Consider the following 9,838-nt stretch of genomic DNA (forward strand, 5'->3'; position numbering starts at 1 on the left):
TAAACTATCCAAGATTTATAAAATAACTAAGATAGTACGCGCGTTCTGACTGGCCGAGAGGAGTGTTTGCATGAGAGTATGTAAACATGGTTGTGGCGTCAAGATGTTTTGCTTTTCGCGCGCGAATCACGCAAGCACGAATTTGAAAAAGTTTTCGAGTTCAAAACTCCACAAGTTTACTTTCGTCGGCTGAAACTTGGAAAATGGTTACAAAGAAGGTGTGTCAATTTTTCTTCGCCTAAGCTGACATTTTAAGCTGAAAAATACGTATTTTGAAAAGAATCTTTTTGCAAAACAAGAACTGATTATGCGTGCAAGACTTTGTGGACAAGACTTTGCGACTGGTAAGAATTTCTCTTTTAATCATTGCCATACAAAGAGTTTTGCGTTTTTTCTCGGGAAAGTTATTTTATAAAAGCAAAAGAAAACTTTTTCCCTGTGTTTGCATAGCCTGATATAAACACTCGAGGCGTTAGGAGAATTCTCAACAGTTATGCAAACCCTCGACTTCGTCTCGGGTTTGCATAACTGTCTCGAATTCTCCCAACCCCTCTCGTGTTTATATCAGGCTATGCAAACACGGAAAACGTTTTCTAGTACTTAAAAAATTAACATCGATGCAGGTAAGCTTGTTTTAGCTATGTTTTTAAACTAGGAATTATTTTGAATGAATAATAAAACAATTATTGAATTCAGTTTTTCGTATCATATGAAGAATTATGGAGATCTCGGAGGGTGTTATCCGCCTCGGTCTACGGCCTCGACGGATAACACTCTCCTCGATCTCCATAATTCTTCATAAGATATTCAGCCTCATTCATGAATTGTTAATTAACAGCCTAAATTACTTGCCTTCGCGGGGAGAAGCGGCAAAAGCCAGCGAGAAAGTTCACATTAAATGCTCAGCCTTTGCAAAAAAAAAATCATCTTATATCACGCTAAGAATAATTTCAGATTTTATTCAATGAGAAATTTGGTCAAAACCTTTCCCTTTTATATCGATTTAACCACAAAAAATACTTGATTTTTTTCTTGCTGGTCCTAAATGTTCTCTAGTTAAAATGAACGGTCGGAATTCACTCCTTAAATTACCCAAGACATTAATTACACACAGGCTTTGGGTGGACAAGCGGGAAGTGTATTTGTAGAGAAATATTGTCGGGATAGACTTGATTAAAGTGAACTGGCAACCTAATCAAAGAATCAAAACTGACGTCCTTTCGGTTTAGTTAAGATTCGTTGACACAGTAAATAGTTGATTTGATGCAATGTTGACAAAAGAAAGCATATTGACATTCCTAATTGCTATTTTATGGAAAATGAATTCACAGAACAAAAAAATTTAACATACAAAAAGGAGCTTAGTTGACAATTGGTTGAACTCAGTATGACGTCCCCTTTTTTTCTGATTCGAAAGTCTGACGTATTTCATGATTTTTTCTTCCATGGCTATGAATAAAAGCAGTGCGTTGGTCTTTAAAAGGATAAACGAGTTGCCACAGTTATTTAAAGCTGACGATTTGAGCGCTCGACCCTCGTCAGAGTGAGTGAATTTTTATATTCTTTTTGTCTTGTTTGAAATTAGCGGTTTTTAGTTCACCTGCCTATGTCATTTTCGTCATGGTGCACTAAGTTGAGTACGTAGGATAGTTTTTTTGAGTTTTACCTTTTCAGGTTAAAAACATGTAAGCCTATAGACATTTTCTGAGCTCAAATAGAAAGAGTGGTCTAAGAAATACTCATTGTGTCCTTCTGGTTGTAAAAAGAAGGTCTTGTCTCATTCAAGGATTTCCTCAGTGTTATCAGCCATTTATTACTAACACCGCCAGCTCGAAACAAACAAACAAACAAACAAACAACGAAAAACCAAGAAAAAACAAGGCTTCAAAAGGGCCCTCAAAACGGCGCGATTTTTTTGACTCATGATCAGACTGCTGTATGGATGTTATTAGAAATGCTTTTAAGCTTAACTGCGTTTGTTTGGCATAAAGTTTCCAAAAAATAAATCCCGTGACCTTAAACTTATCGTTTATTCTGTGTTATTTAAAATCCGAAAGTACCAACTGGATTGCTTTTAACTTTCTTGCAGCACGCTTATCAAAACTAAAAAATAATAGATGTTAATGTACTGCTAAATTTAATATTTTTCGTCTGTTTGTCTACTATCAGAAAATTTTTAGTATTACTAGCTCTATCGTATTTAATTATTTTGTTTCAAGTTATTCCAGACTGAGTAAATGAAGTTTTTCCAAGCTCATTACACCATACATGCATGAATCAGAAAACGAAAATCCGCTGGTTCGATACTCAGCTAGAAACACGAGTCAGAGAATTTGCCTTTCAGATTTTCAGGATATAAGCCTATAATCATCAATCCCATGAAGCGTTTTAACAGCCTAAATTACTTGCCTTCGCGGGGAGAAGCGGCAGAAGCCAGCGAGAATGAGAAACTCAAACCAAGCCATAGTTTTTCTCTGAAACCGCTGATCAATTAATCTTTTTTTCAACCAGTACCTGTTCTTTGAAGGGCAATGTTGTCTTGTGCGTGATCCCAAGCTGCGACCAGTTCGTGAATTCTAGTGCTCACGAGCGACGTAAACTGACAAAAAAGAGCACATCACCTTCATATTGCATAGACTGTAATAAAACGTCTTTCTTCGCCCCATGTAACTTGAGGTAATTTTTGGTTCCTTGTCAGCGTAAAATGGGTTCCGGATTCCAATCGTCAGCAGGAGCCCGGATTCCTTGAGCTAAGTTCCGGATTCCAAAGCCCAGGAAAAAAGTTCCCAGATTCCGGATTCCACAAGCAAAAATTTTCATTCCCGAATCCTGGAATCCCAGTGTGGATGCTTGACAAAAATTGCGCGTGCAAACTAAACCAATGTGATTAATAAAGCTAAAATTGCCAGGATTTCGAAAGCAATAGTAGGCATTCCTGATGTCCTTGCTTCAACCAATCTGTCAACCTGTCAACGGCGCCTTTCTAGACTTTAAGAACCTGAAATATGAAAAACAGTAACTTTGTTTTCGCATTTACTTTTGTGTTAGACATATGTTTTTTTTACATATTTGACGGAGCGCCGTGATTGGTAGTTTAATGACTTTTCTAACGGACAGAGGCGCACTTGTCGGTTTGCTAAGACAATATTAATCTTGGCTGGAACAAGTCTGTCTGAAGAATTATTTTTTATAAATGGTACCACACACACCACAAAATTTGTAATTCAGAAGCCCTATATGTGAGGAAGCAGAAACAATCGATGTACTGCGTCAACTATATTTTTTCTCTACTTATAAGTCTGACTCCACGAAACATGTGACTTAACAAGAATGGTCATTCAGGGAGATCCGTTTCGGTAGCTTTGAAACCAAGATAATAACAAACGAAAAATCGTGCGTTGCCTTGAACTTCCTCAATTAATGTAGCACTAACATTGGGCCAACTTCTGTAAGGCAAGGACGGCAAGGATTATCCCTATGAACGAATTTTTAGGCTATGAAAAAAATCAAGATAAACACGAACTGATAAACCTTTGAGAATTCCCAAAACAAAGTGAGGATGGAAAATAGCCCCACAAAACAAAAAAGAACATACACGAGGATGAGTCGTTCGTTCAGCGATATAGGTTTTTTGAGACTGATTATCGGCCTTGGTCGAATAATGTAAAGTGAAAATTATAATTCATCCCATCCTGGTACAGCAAAAATGTTTGATATACACAAGGTTCCCCAATAAGTTTCTTCAATCTCGTTGTCTTGGCCCAAATTTTCGCTCAACCCCTTTCTTTAATTCTGGTTATTTTGGGCATCCCTAATCCGAGGCATACTTTCAATCCCGAATCCCACTCCCATATCTATTGTTTTAAAATCCCGAAATCCCGGCCTTCAAATAAGACAAATCCAGAATCCAAAAAACCTATTAATGACCATCAGACATGACCAAAGAAGAGAGCTACCTCAGAGAATGGTGCATGTTATTTTGTGTGGGCCTGAGAAATTTTATGTCCTTTTGACATACGTTTCCTTCATCTCTGCCAACTGTTTATTTTAAGACAAAGCCAGATTCTATCTTGATAGTTGTATTTGTTTTAATCACTGTACATACAATGAGGACTGGGTAATATAGGCACGTCCTGTTCGTCTGTGTTTGTCTACAAAATCACCTTTCAGTATGGCAATTGAATTTTGTACTGATACGTGCTATGTTTGTGTAGCAATTCCACTTTTCGTCGTTACATGATCTATCTTCTTTTAGTGAACAAGGCTTGGATATTCTCAACCGTCGATGTCTTCCAAGAGAAAAAGCTTTTGCGTATTATAAGCAGTTTATATGTTTATGAGACATTAATTTCATAATGTTACAACTCTTCCAGGAAAATTCAAAACACTGACACGAGGAGATGAACATTATCGCTGACTTGCAAATGGCGATAGCTTTGTTTCTTCATTTCACACTGCTAACGTTGTTGCTGTCTTGCCTTGGAAACTGCAACGGCCTTCAGCACGTAGAGTCCGCTTATAAAGACGGCGATATCATGTTAGGAGGACTTTTTGATCTTCACAAGAGCAAAGGCGACAACGACGGCTGCGGTGATCTTCTTGCTTCAAACCTGGGATACACGGAGGCAATGATATTTGCCATTGAAAGCATCAACAAAAATAAATCGCTCTTGCCGAACGTCACCCTTGGGTACGATATCCACGATTACTGCCTTCGACCTGCAAAAGCTGTGAAAACCGCGTACGAGCTCGTAGTAAAGACTGATAGTCGCTTTTCTCTTCAAAACTGTTCAGACGCCAATGAGCACCATAACGATATGCACCAATTAAAGGAAATATTAGGGGTCATTGGGCCGATGGATTCAGCCAGTGCCATCATGGTTTCCAGCTTGTTCGACATCGCACATATTCCATCCATCAGTCCACTGGCAACAAGTGTGGAGTTAAGTTCCACCTTGTACTCCCACTTTTATCGTACGGTTGCCTCTGACAGGTGGCGGGCAAGCCTGTTAGCCGATATGGCATACTTCTTTAACTGGACTTACGTGGGTGCAATTGCCCTTGATGATTCTTTTGGCCGCTATGGAATATGGGGAATTGAAAGGGAAGCTTATGAGCGAGGTTATTTTTGCATAGCCTTGACTCGATTTGTTCCTCGAGTGGACCATTGTAAGCAGGTCAAAAGGATTGTGAACGACCTAAAGAGCAATGAGAAAGTCAAGGTTATTTTCATATGGCTTTATGGAGAGTATGCGCAGGATTTTTTGGATGAAGCAGTGAAACAAAATGTGAAGGACAGAACTTGGATCTTTGCAGATGGGGCAACCCCAAGTGATCCATATTTTCAGAAGCTCCATTTTGCAGAAATTTTAAACGGGTCATTTGGTATTCTCCCCAAAGCTCAGTCCAGCCAACCGTTTAAAATCTATTTGACCAATTTAGAAAAGAGAAACTTTAGTGGAAGCAGCAATCCATGGTGGGATGAATACTGGGAATCTATGAACGTTACACTGGAGACGTCTTTAGAAAGCAGGTCGCATTTAACAAACAGCCCTTACATCGCCTACACCATCGATGCCGTATATACCTTCGCCCATGTCTTGCATGAGATGTACCACTGTCGCGAGCCACATGGACTGCTCAAAGGTGGTAAATGTCCCGTAATTCAAAATTTAAAAGTAAGAGGAGACGATCTTCACATTTATATGCAGAATGTAAGTTTTCAAGGACTGACCGGAACTGTACAGTTTGACAAATACGGCGATCCTTTAGAGGCATGCTACAACATTTTGAACTTCAAGAGAGATGGGGAAGGCTCTTCGAATGTTCTTGCTGGGTGGTGGCTTAAAAATACGGTCCACGGTCCCCGACTGAAAATAAATGTAAATAACATAACTTGGAAAAGTGGAAGTGGATATGAAGGTATCCCTCTGTCCGTATGTTCTACAGATTGTTCGCCCGGCGAAAGGAAAGTTCCAAAATCGCCATGTTGTTGGGATTGTGTCAAGTGTCCTCCAGGGACTATAAGTTCCTATGGTGTTTCTTCTAACTGTTCAGAGTGCCCTGAGAGACAAAAACCAAACTACAACAGGACTAAATGCATCGATCTCCCATTAAACAACTTACAATGGGACAGTGCGTCCTCAATAGCTGTAACCTGCACAGCAGTTTTGGGAGTGGTTTTGACTTTCCTTTTCTTCGTCGTGTTTGCGAAATATCGAAATTCACCGATCGTGAAGGCTTCAAACAAAGAACTGAGCATACTATTGTTAATTACAGTAGGGCTCTTTTTCGTGCTGGCCTTTCTATATCTCTTTACACCTACAAACACCCTGTGCTGCACTTTGAATGTCTGGCGATACACCATATATACATTGTGCGTGTCAATCCTTTTACTAAAGTCAAGAAAAATCTTCAATGCCTTTAGGTTACGTACATTAGCAAACGTTATGAACTCAAGGCCTCGGGCAAAAAAGAAGGGATTCAGCCTTCTTTTCAGAGGAGAAAGACGACATTTGTTTTTCCTATTGTCTGTGCAACTAACACTGATAGCCAGCTGGATCTCATTCGATCCACCCAAACAAACGGAAATTGTCCGTCAGCCTCATTACCTGTTTGTTGTGTGCAAACCTTTCAGTTCCGCGACTGGTAAAGCTCTCTTCATCATAATCGCAACCAACCTTCTAATCCTGTCGACGGCTTGTATATATTACGCTTTCAAAGGGCGAAAAATTCCAGAGAATTTCAACGAAGCCAGATACATTGGTTTTACAATGTACATCGTGCTATTATCATCTGTCGCTTATTATCCAGTTGAATTTAGCTTGGAGGGTTGGTATGTAGGTGTCATTGGAGGAATAACAACACTAGTGAGTTCCTATGCCCTATTGGCCTGTATGTTTGGGCCGAAGATTTATGTCATCTTTTTCACCCCTGAGCAGAACACTCGCGAGGCAGTAAGCAGTGAAATTGCAAAATATTCTTTATCAGCATCGTTTGCAGTAGTGCGTAATGGGCGTGTTGCCCCTCAATCAAACCCTGGTTCAAGTCCTAATACATCCCAAAAACATTAAAAAACAAGCCCTTTAATATTACATAATAATAAATAAGTTTATAAAGCGCTTAAACTATAAATATTCTAAAGCGCTACCTAATTTACAATAATAAAATGCAACATTGAAAGAGAAATAAATAAAAAATCAAATCATTCATTTCTAAAAGCTTTCTCGAACAAGTAGGTTTTAAGAAGCCTTTTAAAACAGTTAATATTTGAAATAAATCTTAGTTCCTAAGGTAGGGCATTCCATAACGATGGACCTGAATGGGCGAAAGCTCGATCTCCAAAGGGTTTACGCTTTGTTTTCGGGACTTGCGGCAGTCTCTGATTATAGATCTGATCGTAAAGTATAACCTCCCGCAGCTTTAGGTTTCAGAAGATCTCTAATGTACACAGGAGCCTTGGCTTCCAACGCCTTGAAAGCAAGTAAAAGAATCTTCAATTGAATTTTGGAATAGACAGGTAACCAGTGCAGTTTAATTAAAATAGGAGTGATATGGTCAAACTTCGGGATAACACGAGCAGCAGCATTAAGGATCTTCTGTAAACAGTCACACTGATATTTAGGTATGCCATGTAGAAGACAACTGCAATAGTCAAGATGCGACGTGACAAAGGCGTGAACCAGAGTCTTAGTTGATTCTTCAGAAAAAAACTTTCTTATTTGCCTGATGCTATGTAGGCCACGAAAACCTGTAATACAAACTTTGACAACATGAGAATCCATAGACATACGATTGTCAAACCATGCACCCAGATTACGGACACACTCAACAGGTTTAATAACAGAGGTACCGACAGCAATTGACTCAATGGAGACCTTGGATAACTCCTTGTAAGAGCCGATGATAAAAACTTCAGTCTTCGTGTCATCAGTTAATGGCCGATGGGAGATCATCCAAATGCGAACGTCTGCAATACATTCCTCAATCACTCTGAAAGCTTCCCTCTGTGAGTTAGAGGAGTCGGGTTTAAAAGAAAAATATAATTGCGAGTCATCCACATACGCATGTGCTTCAGGGAGATGCTTTGCCAATACTTAAAAACAGTCCAGAAGCATACAGGAGAAAAAGAAACGGGCCCAGACAACTGCCTTGGGGAACTCCAAAATCCAGATCAAAGGGCTTAGACAGCTGCAAATTAATGAATATTTGTTGTTTCCTAACCGATACTAAGTACGACTCAAACCACTTTTGGGCATCACCAAATATACCGGAACTGAACTATACAGGAACTATACAGGAACTGCATGGAAGGCTACTTACTGCTGTGATTCTTAGATCCTTGGTCGAAACAACCGGCGCCTTTATGTCCTTCACTTTTTGTCACAGACAAAAGAACAATAACACAGGAGGGTGTCAATGGGGTGGTAGCTTTGACAGTTGACGGTAACTTTTTTCCAATTTTGTCGGCTGACGGTTAAATGTTAGTGCTTTTCACGGTTTTGTCTTTATGAATTAATATTAACTGTTCGGTATTTTGGCGGTTGTCTTGGCCTTTCACTTGTAAAATGTTGAAATATTTTCAGATATAAGCAGGTTGTAAAGTATTGTAATATGTACAAAGAGTGTTTTTGAGACCTGCGGGGGTATTTTACAGAACGCCGAACGCCGAACGCCGAACGCCGAACGGGAACGCCGCCGAATGAATCTGAAATTTAGTGATTAGGGTTAGGAAACGGAGTGAATCAAGTTTCAGGTCCGTTTCCCAGTATAATGACCCCCAGTTTCTTAACCCTAATGACTATTCGGTGCTCTGCATTCGGCGAATGCAGAAAGTCGAATTACTCTGAAGTTTAGTCGTTAGGTTTAGGATGCTACTCGAATCAGGTTTCAGGTCTGTTTAAATATCTGAATGACCCTAAATGGAACCTGATTCACTCGATTTCCTAACTCTAATCACTAAACTCAGAGACATTCGTTGTTCGGCGTTCTGCAAAATACCCCTGCGACAAGACAGGTGTTATTCTCAGATTAGTTTGCCATTTGCCATTAATTATGATAAATCGGATGCTAAAGCCGAGTCTCTATTATAGATATAGGGATAAACAATGAAATTTTCCTTTGAAGAATTTAGGAGCATGAGCTTTAACATTGTAATATTACCAAAGAGTACTTTAGAGGTGTTAAACAACACGAGATTCGACCTCTTTAATACCGTTTTCAAACTGGACCTACATCCTTGTCAATGTAAAACCTAACCAAGTCTTGGATTCCTTGTAGTGGGTTGCTAAGTTAATTGCAAAAATGTGTAAGTAAAAGTGATATTTTGAAGCAGAAGAAGTACGTGTGGTTGATTGAGTATTTATTTCTGTGTAGTCACAGGTAAGCTGTTCTCTTTCCTTCACTGGCTTCGCAGGAAGCTGTTCATAGCTGGAACCTTACTACTTTGTCAATGTTTTTCATCGTATATATCTTAGCATCGCATGGATTGGTCCATGTTTTCTAGGCCATTACTATCAGGCTAGCTTGAACGAAAGCAAACAGTTACCAACAGTAATTTTGTTACCCGCCCCCCTCCCTTTGGAGGAGTTGTGTTGTGTTATGTAACCGTTTAAGTTTTGGCGGGTCACTCCTTGAGGTGCGGTTAAGTCCTCCCTCAAGCTTTTGGCCTTGCTTGTGTCTTGCCATCTTATTCCTTTGCCTTAATCGTGTCCGATCCAGCCCGTGCGGGAGATAAGAAAGGGTCTGCCAATATTCTTGTCCTACCCCACAGTAGTGGGGCGATAAGTGAGGCTTGTGTTATTTTGTGCGCATAACCCTAAGTAGCTATAACCTGCCA

At 39.7% G+C, this 9,838-nt stretch overlaps 1 protein-coding gene across 1 annotated transcript; it reads left to right on the forward strand.

Annotated features, from left to right (window-relative positions):
• The first annotated feature begins 1,498 nt into the window (after positions 1 to 1,498).
• LOC140938692 (extracellular calcium-sensing receptor-like) lies at positions 1,499 to 9,358 on the forward strand. The gene is made up of 2 exons (XM_073388192.1): positions 1,499 to 1,543; positions 4,374 to 9,358. The coding sequence occupies exon 2, from the start codon at positions 4,401 to 4,403 to the stop codon at positions 7,071 to 7,073; it is 2,673 nt and encodes an 890-aa protein (XP_073244293.1). The 5' UTR covers positions 1,499 to 1,543; positions 4,374 to 4,400; the 3' UTR covers positions 7,074 to 9,358.
• Positions 9,359 to 9,838: the final 480 nt, after the last annotated feature.

The sequence above is a fragment of the Porites lutea genome, chromosome 5 (assembly GCF_958299795.1).
Source record: "Porites lutea chromosome 5, jaPorLute2.1, whole genome shotgun sequence".
NCBI lineage: Eukaryota > Metazoa > Cnidaria > Anthozoa > Scleractinia > Poritidae > Porites > Porites lutea.